The sequence below is a fragment of the Acanthochromis polyacanthus genome, chromosome 21 (assembly GCF_021347895.1).
Source record: "Acanthochromis polyacanthus isolate Apoly-LR-REF ecotype Palm Island chromosome 21, KAUST_Apoly_ChrSc, whole genome shotgun sequence".
In the NCBI taxonomy this organism is placed as follows: domain Eukaryota; kingdom Metazoa; phylum Chordata; class Actinopteri; family Pomacentridae; genus Acanthochromis; species Acanthochromis polyacanthus.
In genome coordinates this window covers 305946-325653 of record NC_067133.1, presented here as the reverse complement: position 1 = coordinate 325653, position 19708 = coordinate 305946, and the positions used below count along the sequence as shown (strand labels likewise).

Sequence of the window (19708 nt, the reverse complement as noted above, 5' to 3'; positions counted from 1 at the left end):
TTTCGTTTTTTCGTTTTCACCCCCAAAATGAAAATACGACTCCATATTTCGTTTTATTGGTGGGCGGGGCTTCGGAGCCCACCGGTGCACAATAAAGCTCCTGTCCATCACAATAAAGCTCTTGCGCTCGCAGGCATAGACAGACTGACTTTCTTTGTATTGCCTGCCCCCACTGCACTTCCCCTAATTCTAAATCAAAGCAAGTCGTGTACACAGTACAGAGTTTGCACGATAGTAGGCTATTTATTGATTGAATGAGCGAAAGATAGCCTATCTATCGGATTAAACACCCAAGAGGAGGCCGAAGAGGCGCGCTGAAAGTAGGTATATAAAATGACCAGCAGGTGTCGCCATTCCTTAATGTTGCCACCAACCATCCCCTATCAGGCAATTAATACATTGATCTGGGTTAATGTGATCTGGGTTAATGGCAGGGTGTGCGCTCAAAAAAAGGCTTTAGTTTCGAGATACCCCTACCCAGTTAAAACAACACACCACCATGTTTTTAATATCCAGTAAATGTGCCACATTCATTAAAGGTGGCAAATACGTGTTTATTATTAATATTATCATTATTATCATTATTATTATTATTATTATGTTGCTGTTGTTATTTGCTTTAATTTAGGCCTTATATCTTGAAAAAGCCTGTCCAATTAGGAGTGAGGTGGGGGAAAGAAGCCCAGAGTTTCATAATGGTCACTCAAAAGTTGATACCTGCTCAACGTAACTAGAAAGTCAAACTCATTTTTAAAATGCACAATAATATAAACTCATGCAAACATAACAGTCTAGTGAATGTGGATTCTGCGCTGTTTGTCGATGGTGAATGTTTAATGGGGGGAGATCTGGGATAGGCAGATCCAGTTGCTTTGGTTTGGTTTACAGGAGTACTTCTGTACTTTTGTTTTATTCATTGGGAGAGCATAAATACAAATGGGGTTTCATCTTATATGTGATATACTTTAGTATGTGATATAATAAATATATTATATCTATCAGATGACACACAACTTTACATCTCCTCTGACCCCACAGCCCCACTCCCTCCTAACTCCCTCATTGCCTGTTTCCAGAATTTCCTCAAGCTCAAAGGAAACAAAACTGAGGTCTTGTTATCAGTGGCTCAGCCCCAAAGCTTTGGAACTCTCTCCCAACATTCAAAACCCACCTCAGAACCTACCTCTTTCAGCAGTCATTGTCATAACTTCACTCTCCCCTGTTTTAAACATGTTTTAATTTTGTGTTACCAGTGTATTAGTAATGGTTTCAACAGCGCTTTATGTATCTGTGTATATATTTAACTGTGTAAGGCCACTTTGGGTGACTAGAAAGGCAAATAAATGTTTTTATCATTATTATTGTCGTATTATATGCGATTAATCTTATATATGTGATGAATTTTATACAGCATCATACATGACATAACATGACATATTGAGGAAGCTAGATAAAGCAAAGATGAGACTAAAGCCTGGTGAAAAAACAACAGTCTTTAATACAAGAATAACAAAAACAAAGTCAGAAAAAATAAAAATATATGAAGAACATTATGTTACAAAAATGTTGGTGACATTTCAGATCTCTCTACACATATCTCTTTACAATGTTGATGAGGTCCTTGATCCCGCTTTGATAACTGGTCGGATTGTTGTTCACAGCATTGTCGTAGAGCACAGAAATGTCCAAGTATTGCTGTGCAAATTCATTTTCAGCTGCTGTTTGTTGTTCAGCTGTGGAGAATGGGTTTCTCCCAAAAAGGGAGACTTGCGTCAGCGATGACCCCACTTCCTGGCGGTAAGCTTGTGCAGCTTCTGCAGCCTCTGGCAAACAATCTGCCGGCAGTTTCTTTGGGCATCCACCCAGAGCCAGTTGATTTGGAAAACCTTTTCCTAAAATAAGCAGATAGAAACACAAATCATCACAGGATTAGGTTTGGGTAATTAGCATATCACCATCATGCATATCAATCCACCTCAATAGCCTTGTTTGCATGCAAACTTTTTCTCACTGCGATTAAAATCATTCCAAACTGACAATCTCTGATCAACTATTTACACATGACAGGATCTATTCCAATTTGGTGTTTACATGAGCAGCTACCGTACATAATCAGAACAGCCGTTATACAGACGTGTAACTGCCTGTGCTCTGTGTCGTATCCACAGAGAATCAACCTCAACACATCCCCACCAAAGGCGATGTGGAGGGCTCCATAGCAGAGCATACGCAGACAGAATACGGCCTGACAACTTCACTTTTCACTGTTTACATGAAAAAAGATTTCATTTGATCGCTTTGGGGAAAGGAATATTCCCCCCCTTGTGAAACCGAATGGAATTCCATTCGTTTTTTCTGTTTATTCTAATTGAGGTGTATATGTAAAATTTTTATTTGGTTACAGCTTCTAAATCAATTCCAATGAGAATGGAAGGTTCCATGTAAAACCAGCTATTGTTAATTCCAAGGGAGTTGTTAAAGCATGCTTATTCAAGTGAGCTGTTAGTATATTTCTACTAAAACTAACATATATTTTGTTTACCTTAATATTCTTATCGATAAGTTACACTGAAAAGTAGTCCAAGTATTTTTGGCTTCAGTGTTCAATACAAGGAGGTAACTAAATTATCTGTTTAAAAAAAAAAAAAAAAAAGAAAAAAAAAAACAACAACTCTATTCATTGTAGAGTCTGACAGGTCGAGAAATATTTGTTCCACTAGATAACAGACATAGTCAGCAGACAGACACTTACACACACACACAGGTACATTTCTGGAATCAATTAATACATATCAGAACATTGACTATAATGCCGACAGGGATGGCAAACATCAATTATACCAAGAGCAATGGGATATGAACCACAGCCTTGTAATTTTACACACTGCTATGTTTATAATGTAGAAGTACATTGTAGGCTTGAAAGAAAATGTATAAATCAGTATAACCTTGGATCCTGTGTGCATTCCAGGACTGCACCATCCGACCAAGTCCAAGCTCTGCTACCTGACATGTGAGTGTGGAGACACAGTATCGTGTCACGTTGTCCTCCATGTCAAGTTCCTCCTGGTCTACGAGCTGGAGGAGAGCCGTTTTCAGTGGGTAGTTCACTCTGTTGTTGACTTCTGCCCACATCCTTTCAACAATATGATTCTGGAATTTCAACAGAGCAAAAACAAAAAGTTAAATTTACTTTCAGTTATGACTGTCATTACTTGCAGCTGATATTGAAGCTGAATAGGATGGGCAACCGGCAGTCCAGGGGCCGCACACGGCTCATGCCCTCACTTGAAGTGGCCCTCAGATTAATTTTTGAAAATTATAAAAATGTGTCCTCTGTGGTGCTGAGATACGCAGATATGCCAACTCTTTTATTCCTTCTGCCATCAGGCTTTTAAATGACAGTGACAGTGTTGTTTTGTAGTTTTTAATGCATTCTAGGTATGTATGGATATTGTGCACTTGTCATTGTTGCACTTTATTGCTGGACCCTTCACTTGACCTTTGACAGATCCAAGTATGTGGAATGTGTGTTTAATGTCCTGTCCTGCTGCAACCCATGTCTTCAAACTGAATTGCCCCTAGGGGATAAATAAAGTTATTTGAATCTTGAATCTGAATCAGTTGTACTGACACACCTGGCCACTACAGTGCAGTTCCAACTATCCCTCTTCATCAGTCGTCCCAACTAATGAGGAAGAGATGTTGTGCCATGGATATGAGCGGAGGAAAGAGAAAACGTGATTGAGAAAGTAGTGTGTTCCAGGGTCCAGGTTTTTTTTTTCTCTCTCTCTCTCTCTCTCTCTCTCTCTCTCATCTGTTTTTTCAAGCTCGGCACAATGTGTAGAGAATTATGTTTTGGAGTCAGACAAATCACAATGAGTCATTCTATTTTGTTTATTTCAAACCTTTTCTATTCGTATTTATCAAAAAGGAATACAACTGTCATACATGCATTTGAGTATGGAATATGCCAAATTACTGTGCACTATATGTTTGGTCAATAAACATATACAAACATAATTAAAACAGCAGTTTTCATATCTGGTTAAGAGTGCAGTCCTATGTGGCCCTCTGTCAATGTCTAAGAAAAATTGTGGCCCCCTGCCATTATTTAAGTTGATTCATTTGGTGGTTTTTACACATGGTAAGTAGGATTCCCAAGCAGAAGAAAGAGGGGAACTGAACACAACAGCATAAGCTGCCTTGATCCTAATGATAATTAACCATTAAAGTCACTCCTTTTTCCCCCTAAAGTTTGCTCTGTATTTTTACATTAGCTTGACTATTACCGCATGTTTTAGAGTGATGAGGAAATGGCTAGCAGTTTTCCAGAGAGGAGTAGTTTGCTTGAGTTCACGATGACCATCAGCTCCAGCCATGGCACAGTTCTTATGGATACCATATCATGTTGCTCTTGTCAGAGACATCAGTATCAGATAGCAGATGAGTGATTGGGTAACGAGGTGTGGTATCTGAATGCCTGATTTAACTGAGGCACCTGTTGATACCTGCAATATGGTTTTGTCTTGATTATGACTAGGTCATCTTTAGGATAGATGTGACTGGAGTCAATGTTGAAATGGCTGTGCCTGTTCCCTATTTAGGTCATCTTTAGATTAAATGTGATTGATGGCCATAGGATGTTTCCTGATTATCGTAAATCTAATGATAGGTTTTCCAAGTGGGTAGTTAAAGTTACTGGTTACAGTGATTCACACTGCCTTTGAGTCGTCTCTCAGGCAGACCAATCAGGCGTGAGTGCCTGATTGACACATGCCTTTTTGTAATAAACCTTTTTATATACAATCAATACTGTGTGCACAGAGCTTTTTCTTCATCCTCAACACATCATCGCTGCTCAAGATACAACAGAGACATACACATAAATATAATCAGGCTGTTTTCGTCAATATTTTCTTTATCCCAGCTTCTAATCTGCTGAAGAGGCCAATTTGGCAACTCACCTGTGTTGACGCCGTTTGCAAATATGGCTGCCTCGCTGTGTTATTTCTGTGGCTTGCCAGTTTCTCCTGCATGAAGAGGGTCAAGTAGAACTCTTTTCCGTGGTCTACACGGATCTGGTCCCACATGCCGTACTGCAGGACCGCATTTCTGAAAACAACAACACAGGTGTCACAGTTAGCAAGTGACTCAACATCCTTGTTCTCCATCTCCCTTCATGATTGGCTAGATTCCATTCCATGTCAAAATTCAGCAAGGCTTCACTCAGAGTCAGCTCCCCCCACACGAGGAGCTTACGTATGTATTGGACAAGTTAAATTTTTATGATAGTGTGGCATACAGAGCCATTAGTGGATTAATTAGATCTACTACAATTTACATGTGTAATTAGCATTTTATTTACAGCTCATGTTCAGTGTGTGTTGCTATTTTTCTGTATGTTTTCTGTGATGACAAGAGATTAACTGGCAGAAAATGTAGTTTTCTAGCAGTGTGCATCACCTACCAGCAGAGGGGGCGTTTGCTGCACTGTGTGTGCACAAGGAGAAGGTAAGTCTCGCATTCTAAGAACAAGAATACGCAAGTGTAGTGCAACTGTTTCTTTTGGTCTATGTGTATGTGTGTGGCACACTGCATGTAATATACATTTTTGCACTTTGCAGATAAAAAAATAAAATAGAACACGTTAAAATTAAATTAGTAGTGGAGGGCAGCTTTATTTTACCCACTCTACAATAGCTGGCTCTGACCTTTTTCGTAACCGATTATAGGAACAAATTTGCTTTTAACACACACACAGACCACGGGCTCATCTTACAGCAAGAGGTAAAGGAAACTTGCTTCCCTTACCTCTTGCTTGCAGTCCGCTACAAAAGTCTTCTATCAGAACAAGATCTGTGCTGCTTCTGATTCCAGAAAACTGTTTGTGGCGTTTAACTCCCTGCTTTCTCCTCCAGCTGCTCAGCCATCCACTGCGCTGACCCTAGACATGTTTGCCTCCTTTTTCCACTAAAAAGATGGCTGCAATCAGCAACCAGTTCTCCAAACCTGACCAGTCCAGTCAGCTCAAACCCACCACTTCTGCTTCACTCTGCTCTTTTGCTCCTCTGAGCGAGAATGAGTTCTCCAGACTTCTTCTGAGCTCGAAACAAGTCCTCTCGATCCTCTCGAATTCCGCCCGGGTGACTGGCATTTTGTTGCTACTTTTAAGAAAGGCCGTGTCACCCCACTGCTCAAAAAGCCTCATCTCAACCCCGCCCAAGTTGAAAACTACAGGACAGTCTCACTTCTACCATTCCTGTCAAAAACACTGGAGCGCTCAGTATTTAACAAAGTCTCTGAACATCTGCGGAACAACAACCTACTTGAGGTACTTCAGGTGTCTAGGTCACGGCTCTAAATCTCTTGCCAGACTCTTCTCTTCTGTTGATCCCAAATGATGGAACAAACTACCAAACTCTCTGCATTCTGCTGAGTTCCTTTCTACTTTTAAGACACAACTGAAGACTGAATTGTTCAGAGAACGCCTGGGCACATAACCTGACTCTTCTCCTCTTTGACCTGTGGGGTAGAATAAGTTAGATGGTCCAAGACCCAGCAGTTAATGATTATTTAGCACTGAAAAAGTTGTGTGATGTTGTATGTTCAAAGTCATTGTAAGTAGTGATACTGAGACTGTTGAATCCCAGATGCTGAGATTGTTACTTGTTATTAGTTTGTTTTCATCATACGAAGAAAAAAGCAACAACAAAAAACAAACCAAAAACAAAAAAAAAAACTGGGTGTGGGCGGCACTTCTTCTGCCACTAGATGGCTCAACTATTTCGTTGCTAACCACACTTCATTGGCGCTATGCATGGAAAGTGATGGGGTCCAATTTTCTCTAACTGCGAGTGTGGCCTCTATTATATTCAAAATATCACAACACATGCTTCAGAACATTCACCAGCTCCTAACCTCATGAACCTCAGCATTGACGAACTCCACAAAAGAGAGATAGAGCTGCGTTACAGCTGTTTCTGGGAGAAGCGTCTGTTTACACTGACTTTCCGGGAAGACCCGACTAATGGATAGTCTATGACCAAGGATGGATAGGACAGTGTAGGCACCAGTTGGTATATTTTTGGTGGGTTGCCATGGTCACAGGGGGAGTTAGGTCACATGACAAATCAGCTGAGTTTTTAAATTACCTGTTCACTCGGTGAATGGGGGGGAACTGAGAGGGTGAAGGGGGAAGTCGCACTTTTGCTGACTGCATGATCTCAAGACATTATGGCTCTGTTTTTAAAGATTGTGGGAATATTCTAATTGTGTTTTTAGCAGCAACAAATAAGCAAAAGCAGTACATGGAGAAGTGTCTTAAATGATCAGCCAGTGCATCCAGCAGGTAAAGTTTTTCCCCTGTTTAGCCTCTCGGCGACTATTTTTTGTTTGATAGTCGCTCAACAGATAGCCTATGATAGTCGAGTCGACCCTAAGCTGTGGAGGCTGACATGACATTTGGCCGAGTTCTCCTTTAAGTCTAAATTCTTGCTTGTGTTGTACGTCGCTTTGGACAAAAGCATCTGCTAAATGAAACTGCAGAATTGTAGAATTACAGGAAGACATAATTAGGTCGTCCTTGGTCGGGAAGGATGATGTAGATGTAGTTGGACAGTGCCTATAATGTAAAACTAAATGATGAAATAGAAAGCCCACAAAGTTACCTGAACACCTCTTGATATATTGTCAGGTTGTTTTTGACAGGCATTGTTGAATGGCTGACAATTTTGCTGGAGAAACCATCTACAGCGAGGACATGTTCACCCCAAACATCACCAGCTTTTCATTTTGATCCAAGTGCAGTTTGTGACCCATGTATTCAGCACTGTACGGCACTGGATTCAGGTTCCTCAATCTCTGTAATTAGGCAAAAAACAACAAAAGGCAAAAAGTTATGGTAATTTCACAGTGGCTATCTGCACTATGCACTAGTGTTTCATAACACCTACCAGACAACGATCAGCATGATATGGTTGGTTAACTTGTCTCAAGACACTACCAACACGTCCCTCAGATGCTTGGATTCCTTTTGAAGACAGGTAACCAGTCATCATTCGCCTTCCATACTGTGCTCCTGTCTTAAATTGAAGAAGAACATGCATTCCAATTAACAAATCAGTTAAAATCGAGAAACACAATCATGTTGTAGGAAATACTTCCACCTGCCCAGGCCCAGGTGGGTGGGGGTTGATGTTCATTACCCAAACAGGAGTCACCTGAGGTGATAAGACTCAGCCCTGTGTGGCCCTTATAGGTCTGTCAGGCTGGACTACAAAGTTTTACATTTACTTTTATAGTTAAGTGATGGAGTAACATTGTCTGAATATTGTAGTCAGATGAAATAGAATAATATTGACACAGATACCCCATTGCAAATATTGTATCCCCCATCACTTACATTACAGGACTATTTCTCAATCTGCTCCTGCGGCAGTCAGTTAAGTCTGTGCAGTTACAGAGAATGGCCATCAGGGGGCGCGGCCGCTTTGAAGTGTAGAATATTGCAGGCAGTGATTGTGCAAGGCACAGAATAAGCTGATCAGCTGTTCTGTCAACGCTGTCCATCAGCTGTTCTGTCAACGCTGTCCATCAGCTGTTCTGTCAACGCTGTCCATCAGCTGTTCTGTCAACGCTGTCCATCAGCTGTTCTGTCAACGCTGTCCATCAGCTGTTACTGATATGTTTAATATGTTTCTGTGCAGGATTTGAATCACAATAAATTTGTTACACCTTAGAAGACATCCTTCTTTTAAGAAGCGTAACACCTGCACTACTCTGCTGAGTTCCTGCTGGTTGATACTTCGGATGCATTTTTGAGCGAGTTAAGGCGGACTCTTCACTTATTGTGTTTTGATGTGTTTGATAACACCTACTTTTGATATTTATTGTCTCAATTTATTCCATGTGTCCTTAGCACCATCATCATCTATGAGACAACCAGCTTAAAGCAGAAGAAATAAATGGTTAAATAACTCTCTCTCTGGTCCTCAAGACTGATGTGCCAATGTAGAGGCTAATCTTTAACCCCAGCCACCTGCTAGTTCGTTTCACGTTACTGCATTACAGCAAAAGTAATGTATTATGGTAATTGCTCTAGGCCATTTATTTCCAACATCCAACACTGTGATAGAGCACTGAATACTTTCTAGACACTAAAAAAAGAGCCAAATGCGGTGGGCCATCTGGTCAACCTGTAGCGGACTTAAAATGATTGCTCACACTCCACAGGATCGGCATGTTTATTCTCTATAACAGAGAGGCACGGGCATGGGCGTAACCACCATCTCAGAAGTGAGGGGGACAAATTTTTCAGAGCGATTTATCATTCTCTTACATTTAATTGCACTGTCCTTAGTGGCTAAAGAACCACATAATCCCTAACAGCCACAGTACAATACCAGGGGACCAACTAGGCTAGTTCTTTAAACTATAAAGTATAAAACTTTATAAAGTATAAAACTTTAAACTATAAAATCTAAAGTTTTAGTGGCCAAACTCTAGTTGAGTTGACAACAATGTCCCTTGAACATCTACAGGACGAGTAGCCAAAGGTGCCAAACACTGAACATGAAATGATCAGTACTGCCTGGTTTCTCCTTGCAATAGATATCTTATTTTCAGGAAGTTATAATCTCTCTTTACCTGTAAAGACCCTACATCCTTGTCCCTGCTGCTGGCCTCTGATCCATCTCCTCCCTGACTCTGCTCAGTACGTCTCCTGTGGAACACCTGCGTTAGCATGCGCTCATGGTGCATTCACAGACGGCTCGGGAAAACACGTTACTGGATGCTAATAAGTTTAGCTGTTGTAACGGCTGAAAAAAGTGCGGGGGACAGAGGGGACAGATGTGGAAAGTGCGGGGGACATGTCCCACGCGTACCCCGCGTCCGTTACGCCCATGGGCACGGGTCAGAAAACAGCGACACACACACAGGCAGCGGTGCAGCTTCTCTCTCTCTCCTGCAGCAGGCCAAACGCCAGTGTTTACAAACAGTGACGTCACGAAGTCACGTGATTACCGCGCTGGTTGGCAAGAGGAACAATGGCTGATGATAACACTGCGAACTATCCTTCCGTGAAATTGTCCGATTATGCTCAATCCTTATCACCTGAGGCCCGACAAATATACGTGAGTAAGCTGAGCTATCAGGGAAACAGTAAAACCTTGTCAGATCCCTACAATTTGAAGACTGAGTGGGTTGACGATCCTTCATTGTGGCCGGACATTTCCTTCACGGACATTTATTTTTACTTGATTGACACCGCTGGGCAGTTCACCCACCCAAAAATATATAATTATGAATCAAAAATAATATATCTTCTGTTAATCTTCAACAAGATGTCAAAGAAACGCCAAGAAGTTGCTGTATTTTTTGTCTGCAGTATGGCTTCTATGTAACAGTAACAGACCCACAGCATTGGTGATCGAAAATAGGACAATTCTAAAAAAACTATCTCTAGACGCATACAGAAACAAATATGGTTACAAATATGAGGCTGCTGGCTTAAGGAGATGTTATTGAATATGCTTCATTCGACTTTAGTATACTTTCATCGCCGAAAAAGCGATCGGTAACACATGACAACACTGAACCAAACCGAAAGTGTAGAGATCGCTTCACGCGAAGGATGCGACACTAAATCAATATCTTTTGGTAAATAAACTCAAAGTTGGACGTACTAAACATGCTAAACTGTTGAATAGTTTACCTGAAGAAAAGTGGGAGCCACAAATACGATCTCTGCTGCTTTCCTGTTGATGGCTGAAGCCACCGCCATCTTCTCTCTCCTGAAATCGGTATTCGGTGAAATTTCAAGCCTGATACCTTCTCAAAACGCTTCGTACAACCAACAACCACACACGATATTACCATTGTGGTAAATACATGTGCAATTTCATTCATGAAAAGCGATAACTTTACGTATTTGTTTCAAACCCGATACCGTTCTCGTAGCAAGCCGTTATGTTACTGCTGGTTCTTGCCAACAAGCAGCGGTCTTGTACCACGTGACCATAACAAATGACGACACGCTGGCGTCTCCCTAACAATGGCTGTAACTGTCAGAAAATCGTTTTAAAACGTAAGTTTTACCGATCAAAACTCGGATCGAAATTCACTCAAAAACCATAAGTATCTGTTCCTTAAGTTTTTATGAAGTCTTGAAGATGTTATGTTACGCCTGTAACTCACTGTGGGTTTCTATCTAAAAAGAACGACAGAGAGTTGGCTGTTTTCCACTGTTTACTTCCTTAGCTTGAACCTGACATTCCCCCACTCAAATCCCCCCGTGTTACCCCAGATTCCTCACCAACGTTCCCTTACACAACAGAAGAGCCTAACAATATTTTATGGCCGCTAGAACAAAAATTAGGAGAGAGAACATCAACACACGTCTAACCTCATCAGAAGCCGTCCGGCTTTTGCCGGGAATACACAGCTTTGTCACATATGCCTCGGATGTGTGCGCCACTAATTAATGACCCCTCGCTACAACAGGTAACTGGAACCATATACAGACAAATATGAACTTCTGGGCTAAAAAAAACACACAGAAATAACCCAAAAGTAATAACAGAGATAATATCCACATTTTGAGAAGGTTCACCAAAAACATTATATTCAATTATTTACTCAGCTACAACCCAAACCACATCAATGAATATTTATAAACTGGTTGCTTACCTCATTTATTGCTTTAGCAATCTCGCACTCCAGTTTGGAATCCTGCACCCGTCCTCTCCTTATTCCATTTAGGGCGCAAAATTTTCGGATGTTAGATATGGATACGCCTTTGTTAACTCCACATTCAAAGCGAAGATAATTTGAAATATCATCATCAGAATGCCCATTTTGCATCATGTTTTGAATTATTTCGCCGTAGGGTGACAGCCTAGACTCCGACATTGCATCAACTACGACCTTGAATTGTCCTGTCCTATCGTCTTCTATATTACTACTTCTTCATCTGACGTTTTACGTTGCGTTTTTCCCGCTTTTTTCCACATCCGTTTCCGGAGGCAGCAAACCGCCAAAACGTTTTACGTCAGTGACTGACGAGCAGGTGAACTTCTAGCATCACCCACCCATCGCTCTCGGTACCGCCAACAATTGCAGCATCAGCAGCATTATCCTTTGGGAAAGAATGGAGACTTTCGTGCTGTATAGGGAAAACCAGAGGATTACTCTCAGACTGGATGATATGCGTGTAGAAAGAATTGCACGCATTTTCCAGGTAGGTTTTTTGTTAGTTTTTGTTATCCTGTGTAGTATCCTGAGCAGCAATGATGTGTTGAAGATGAAGAAAAAGCTCAGCGCAGAGTCTTGATTGTATATGAAAAGTTTTATTACAAAACTGCCCACAGCAAAATGTTTCACCGCCAAAATTTTGTTTAAAAGCACACGCACTGGGGTCTGTTCTTACATAAAGGTTTTTTTGCGCGCTTGCGCCAAATGGTGCTCCAGAGGTGCCGCAGGTCTCCATTTTGGAGATAGTTTTTCTTGGTCCAGTGTTTTTTGTTTTGTTTGGATTTGTTTTTTGCCCACCTAACTAACGACTGCATTCTTTCTGTAGGTCAACATGCCCAGTATGTACCTGACGGATGCAGCAAATGTTGCCATTTTCCCTGTTGAGGATGGTAGTTTCAGCTCCCTGGACCTGCGTGACCATGACCACTATGAGGTCCATGGAGAAGCTGGGCAGACCCAAGAGATGGGGCCAGCACCAGCCCATGCACCAGCCGCAGGCTCATCTCGCCAATTTGCCTTTCGGAGTGGCCCACCAGTCACTGCAAACATGAGCGTGCTGACAAGATCGGTTTCCACTCCAAGGTCATTTCACAGGTAGGGACATATGGTAGCTTAAAGTTATGGTGGTAATGGTTAATACCGCTCAAGTTAATAATTTACAATCTAATTTTAAGCAAACAGCATAGTGGATGTAAACAACATATTACTAAAGACAGAAGCATGGTGCATTTAGAGTTTTACATGGGCTCACACGCTGGGTTGTTTGACCAAATGAATGCAGTTATGTAGCTTGGTTTGCTTCATTCATTACAGGGCCATTCATGTGTCCGACGTGGTGGAGGGGAAACTACTTTCAAGGAGAGTGGTCATGGTGCGGTTTACGGAGGCGGAGGCAACTGTGTCCATCATCATACACAAACTAAAGGTTGCCATGGCAGACGATGAGGACTACACCCTCACTGACACCGCCGGCAATGAAATTGTCGAATCGGAAGGGACAACAGGTAAATAAAATATTTTATTATTTAATTTATATTTAGCCTACACCAAATGCATACGAAAAAATAGCATAACATCAATGGTCAGAAAGTAGAGGCTTTAGGCCTACATTACTCTTTACTTTTGTTAACTTCTCTCTTTGTCTGTCTTTTTTTTCTGCATTTCTTCTTTGAAGGATCAATGTACTGGAAGCAAAGTGCACGAAAAATTTTTGACATCAAGACTAGCACTTTCCAGCAGTGGCGCAGGCGGCATTCCAGCCACAGGTATTGTTTAGATACAAACACAAGATTTGCTTGTGAAAGGTTGGTTTGGGTTTTTGGGGGTTGACATTGTACTTTTCAGTGGCTTGCCACTGTGGACCAGTGGTTGCCCGCCCAGACACCAGCTAGGTCCGGTGTGGGAGTATCTAGTTGGCCAAAGCACTCATAATGTTGACTTTACATGTTCACATCATGCCATTGTGCGTTTCCTTTGAGGTCTGGTCCAGACCACTATCAAGTTAAACTATGAATCATAGCTTCTCCATTTTATTTAATTTTTCCTTGTCATCGTTCAAACTTTTACAATACAATCATTCTCAGATAAATTATACACAGTATACTAATTTCTCAAATGGCTTGAATTTTTTTAAATTTAATAACAATATGCTTAATGTGACAAATGCAGAAATGAAGACGTCCAGAGGCTGCAGGACCAAGTGGAGGAACTGCTGGAGGCATCCCAAGGGCTGGGGGAAGTCACACGGAATATTGATACCCTTGTGACCCTCAGCCGCAACCTGTCTCCAGTGTGGCTGGAATTTAAACAAGCCTTCATATGTTTGGTCTGCAGAGGTACTGCTTCCATTCTGCATGTTTGAATATTACTGGTTGGCATAACATCAAATGTAGCAGTATCAATGTTTTGTCTTGAAATTATGAATTTAGGAGAAAAAGGAAAACAAAGAATTGAAAACACACCAGGCTATTCAAGTTGCTTCATATATGTTGATTGGGAAGTCTTGTCTGCATGAATTGATGAAACTACTTGGATAAGAAGTGAAACAGCCAAGACAAAATAAGTCCAGTTGTCTAGTTTGAAATGCCTTGAAAGGACTCTATTCTCATCCAGATCCCTTCATGCTAATCAGTACATTATTTTTACATACCTGTATTTCTTTTTCCAGCTACCATGACTCGGCCCATGTTTACATCCTGCTGTCGGAGCCTGGTGGGGTGTGTGGATTGTGTCCGAGAGTGGGAACGAAATTCTAATCAGTGCCTCAAGTGCAGGGAAGACCTGCCTACCTACACTGAGGTAGCAGGACTGTCTGCAGCACTAGACTGCCTGAGGTCAACTCAGTAGTTGTGACAAAATGGGCTATTGTCACAGCTTCACTACTTTCGGAAATTAACTGTACACATTCATTTCCTGTCTTGCATTATTGGGCAAACTGATTAATCCAGGTGTGTCTGGTTGAGACTGCTGCAACAAGACACACCTGGATTTATCAGTTTGCCCAATAATGCAAGACAGGAAATGAATGTACACAGTTAATTTCAGGAAGTAGTGGAGCTGTGAAAACAGCACATTGGAATATTTTATGTTATATGTTCACATTTATGTTTTATTTAGGGTTACGGTGTATTAGTTAAGTTTGTTAAGTTTGCTTGTTTAACTTTTGAGGCTTTATTAAAGAGATAGTTGTTTTTTCTCATAGTCTTTGGTCTCAATTTCTTTAATCTTCTCAGTCATTCAAAGAAAAGTATAACTGTAGCAATGCAGGGACAAAGACTACAGGTGTTACAGTAAACATGCTCTCACAGATTAGAATAATATTGGTTCATGATGAAGATATAAGCAACATAGGTCACGAAAAATGATGTATCCATTTTATTTAATTTTTCCTTATCATTCCAACTTTTACAATACAATCATTCTCAGATAAATTATACACAGTATATTAATTTCTCAAATGGCTTCAATTTTTTAAATTTCACAATATGCTTAATGTGACAAATGCAGAAATGAAGACGTCCAGAGGAAGAACAAGAAAAATGGTGAAGGGTGCCGTGAAGACTACTTTATTTTTTACAGGCAAAATGGTTGCTATCCTCAGGAATAGCAGAATCTGCAATGCAATTGAAGATGAAAACATCTAGCACAATTTATAGCTATAAAAGACAATAAAACTGACCATTAGCTTGTAATGAGTGAAGAGAAGGATGGATTGGTTGATTATTACAGTGGTAAGTAGTACAGTGGTACAGTGATAGCTCCTCAGACTACAGGACAAATGATGCCATTTTCCCCATGAAGTAGAGTGTGGTTTACCCCTTCTTGCAGTTGGTGTTCTTGCAGCATACCCTCCGAAAGACGGTAAGAGACTCGACTGATGGTTTCAAGTTTATTGCCACAAGCAACTCCATATACCAACGTGAGAACTGACAAAATAAAGAAAAATAAAACATCATATTTCAGTCTCACAACTCATCTATAATAAATCACAATGCGCTCTAAATCTTAGCAACAGATAAGTTCGCTAATACTGAGCAAAATGCTAGCACTGTTTTCCGATTATCAATAAAGTTATAACCATAAGCATAACACATACACACACACTAACCTTGTGCCTCTTTGGGGGGTTGCAAAACAAATATACTCATCATTCGATGCCTTATCCCTTACTGTACCTTGAACTTTCATCTTTTACGTTAGCTCATTCATTCCGTAATGAAGTGACTAGAATTCCCGGAAAAAAACGATAGACGGGAAATAAAAGGTCGTCTTCAAATAAAATCATGGCGATATAAATCTGAACCATTAACTCCAAAACGTGCAGAAATATACGCACAAAGCAGATAAAATGACATTTGTTAGCAAAACCCATATCATAAAACTCAGCACATATAAAGATTATGTCACAAAAATGCATTTCAAATGAGACTTTCGTTTATAAGGCAAACACACAAACACACAAGCTACCATCTGGTGGACAAAATGAGACACAGCAAGCATAAAACAAAGTGGGTTTACTACAGTTCTGATCCCGGACAAGTTTGTTCTCCAGAAGATAATTATTTGTTCCTGTGGCAGTCAGTTAAAACTAGGTCTAAGCAATTACCATTAATAATCATAACAGCCTAATAATAATAATAGTAATAAGTCAGTATAGCAGCTTTCATGCAGGAATTGCAGCTCAAAGAGCGTCACAGGAATGGCCACAATAGGGCGCGGGCACTTTTGAGTGCATCTTACATGTATTGCATTGGTTAGTGAAGAAGTCAGAGAAAAGCCATTAACCCAGATCACATTAACCCAGATCAATGTATTAATTGCCTGATAGGGGATGGTTGGTGGCAACATTAAGGAATGGCGACACCTGCTGGTCATTTTATATACCTACTTTCAGCGCGCCTCTTCGGCCTCCTCTTGGGTGTTTAATCCGATAGATAGGCTATCTTTCGCTCATTCAATCAATAAATAGCCTACTATCGTGCAAACTCTGTACTGTGTACACGACTTGCTTTGATTTAGAATTAGGGGAAGTGCAGAGGGGGCAGGCAATACAAAGAAAGTCAGTCTGTCTATGCCTGCGAGCGCAAGAGCTTTATTGTGATGGACAGGAGCTTTATTGTGCACCGGTGGGCTCCGAAGCCCCGCCCACCAATAAAACGAAATATGGAGTCGTATTTTCATTTTGGGGGTGAAAACGAAAAAACGAAAAAACAAACCGTTTCCTGGTTTTTTGTTTTTTTGGTCAAAACGAAAAAACGAAAAAACGAACCGTTTCCTGTTTTTTTGTTTTTTGCTCAAAACGAAAAAACGAAAAAACGGCTTGTTTTTTTGTTTCTGCTTGTGTGTTTTACAGCCGGGAATCAAACGGATAAAACGTACCTTGTCCCTGAAGACATGAAACGATATCTTTGTGTCAGTACAAGTGAAAGGAAATGTAAAATATGTTACTTTGAGTAAAGCTAACAGACTTATTATTTTCTCTGCAGTCAAAGTCAAGAACTATGTTTGACATCGACTGTCCTCAGACAGGATGGAGTTTGAACTTGTCCCCCAACAAAATCTGACCTTGAAAAGCTTACGCAGGTACATTAAGTTTTGTTGACACCAATCATAGTAAATATTGATTTTAAAAACAAAAATCAATCTAAAGTGTTTGCAATACATTACATTAAATGATCAAATCCTCATGAGATCCAGCTTCCAGCAGCTGTACCAGACTTTTACAGAGCATATGATGTTGTTCAGGTGATTAGAGCTCTTTTGTTCTCAAACACTGTATTCAAACTGGTCAAACTGAAAATTAAGAGAAGATACAGAATAAAAGCTGCATTTATCATTTATGTGTTTTGTTTTTTGTTTTTTAGAAATAACGACATAAAAAGCAGCTAAAATCCTCCTCTCTAATTATCTTGTTCTTTATTGTTTTACACGTTCATTGATAAATATCTGCTACTTTCTTTAACAGTGAACTGATCTGAATTCATTCCTGGTCTGAGGGCTCCTCCTCTGGTGGCTTCATGTTACAAGTGTTCAGACACTGAGGGGTTTTTGTTCAGGTCTACTGATCATTTGTGTCACTGTGGCTCTAATACGTACACAGTAATACACAGCAGAGTCTTCAGGCTGCATATTCTGTCCTGTTATTGTCACTGTTCCTGCAGAAGTGTCTCTGCTGTAACTGAACTTGTTCTTCAGAGCATTATTTTGTCGAAGTGCACCTCCACCCCACTGATGCACAATCCAGTCCACTGCTTTTCCTTCACGCTGTCTGATCCAACCTGTTGCATAGCTGTCATCAGTCACAGAATAACCAGACAGTCTACAGGTGATGGTCAGAGTCTGTCCAGGCTGCACAAGCATTGAGTCTGGCTGGATGAGATCAATACTGTTCACACCTGTGGAGACACAAATCAACATTATCTCCAGCATTCATCATATTATTGAGTGTTTGTAATGTGTTGATGAGTGTGAATCCAGTGAAAGCTCCTCACAGGATCCAGCAGCCAGCAGCAGAATCAGAGCTGCAGAGAACATGTTGATGTTGGAGCTCAACTGATGTGAGCTCTGGTTTCCTCTCACTGACACAGAAACACACACTTCCTTTTAAGTGAGCTTTATTTGCATATTGTTGAATAAATTCTATTTAAATCAGGATCAAACAGTGCGTCTTCCAGAGTGACCACACTAAAACATTTTACACAACCTCTAATGGACCATCCAGATGGTTGTTTACTTCAGGTTAATGTAGAAAAACTGAATGTTGTTTTTAAAGGAAAGTTTTCTCTGTGGTTGATTTTCTGCTGTTATTATTGCAGTGAGTCATGATAAACATTCTGACACCAGACTGATAAACTTTATTGATGTGTTTCATTAATAATTGTCCGTTATTCAGCTGAAAAAGTGTCTTTTAAAGCCTGACATGCTTCAGTGCTTCTCACTCAGTGATGGTTGTTGTTCACTTTTTGTACAGCGTTGTTGACTCTTGTGTCACTGTGTCTCTCGTGCACAGAAATAAACTGCAGAGTCTTCTGGTTTGAGACTCTTCACCTCTAAATACACAACGTTTAGAGAAGTGTCTTTGGTGATGGAAAACTGTCCTTGGAGACTTTGAGAGAATATCGTTCCAGTTCCACCGTCAATGCGTCCGATCCATTCCAGTGCTTGTCCTGGTTTCTGACGGATCCAGTGCAGCCAAGCCAGAGAGAGTCCTTGAACTTTACAAGACAGAGTGACTGATTGTCCTGCTCTGCTGACCAGTGGATCTGACGAGGTGAGGGACTGACCCCGAGCAGCTGAAAGGACACAGAGTTTAGATGGCAGCAGCATCTGGAGATCATTTTCTTTTCCTCTGCAGGATCCAGACTTGACTTACCTGAAATGAGAGCAAGAAGGAAGAGACTTTGTAAAAGTGTCATGATGAAACCTCAGCAGAGACTGTGAGTGTAAAGGCTCATATGAAGGTTATATATTTATGTATAGAGCAGGAAGAATGGGTGGAGATTGTGGATTTGCATTTTCACCTGTCTGAGACTTTGGAGATACAGTTCTGAAAGATCAGATCAGTGCTGAACTATGAGAGAGAGAGTGAATTATAAACTCCAACAATAGAGATATTTTATATTTGAACAGTTTGTCATCTGTGAGGAAAAGGAGGAAATTGTGGATTTACTTTATCTGAAAGAAACATTAATGCTGCAGCTGACTGAGGAGTGAAAAACATGTTTGATGTCAGTATAAATCAGGGGTGTCAAACTCCTTTCCTGGAGGGCCACTATCCTGCATGTTTTGGATGTTTCCCTCTTCCAACACACCTGATTCAAATGATCAGCTTATCATCAAGCTCAGCAGAACCCTGATAACGAGCCTGATCATTTGAATCAGCTGTGTTGGAAGAGGGAAACATCCAAAACATGCAGGATAGTGGCCCTCCAGGAAAGGAGTTTGACACCCCTGG

General features: G+C 40.7%; 2 protein-coding genes and 1 long non-coding RNA gene across 3 annotated transcripts; 1 reads left to right on the top strand and 2 right to left on the bottom strand.

Moving 5' to 3' along the window:
• Positions 1-155: 155 nt before the first annotated feature.
• LOC127531706 (uncharacterized) lies at positions 156-11296 on the bottom strand. The gene is made up of 6 exons (XM_051941556.1): positions 10718-11296; positions 7956-8084; positions 7671-7863; positions 4968-5115; positions 2949-3153; positions 156-1892 (listed from the first exon to the last, which is right to left on the bottom strand). The coding sequence occupies exons 3-6, from the start codon at positions 7712-7714 to the stop codon at positions 1588-1590; spliced, it is 702 nt and encodes a 233-aa protein (XP_051797516.1). The 5' UTR covers positions 7715-7863; positions 7956-8084; positions 10718-11296; the 3' UTR covers positions 156-1587.
• Positions 10039-14871, top strand: LOC110953533 (uncharacterized). The gene is made up of 6 exons (XM_051941555.1): positions 10039-10136; positions 12581-12849; positions 13069-13259; positions 13430-13520; positions 13924-14090; positions 14423-14871. Exons 1-6 carry the CDS (start codon positions 10050-10052, stop codon positions 14599-14601), a joined length of 984 nt encoding a protein of 327 aa, XP_051797515.1. The 5' UTR covers positions 10039-10049; the 3' UTR covers positions 14602-14871.
• Positions 14872-15114: 243 nt separating this feature from the next.
• LOC127531725 (uncharacterized) lies at positions 15115-17134 on the bottom strand. Its single transcript, XR_007938824.1, has 2 exons — positions 15863-17134; positions 15115-15680 (listed from the first exon to the last, which is right to left on the bottom strand). It is a non-coding gene; the product is annotated as an uncharacterized LOC127531725 (long non-coding RNA).
• Between the last annotated feature and the right edge of the window lie 2574 nt (positions 17135-19708).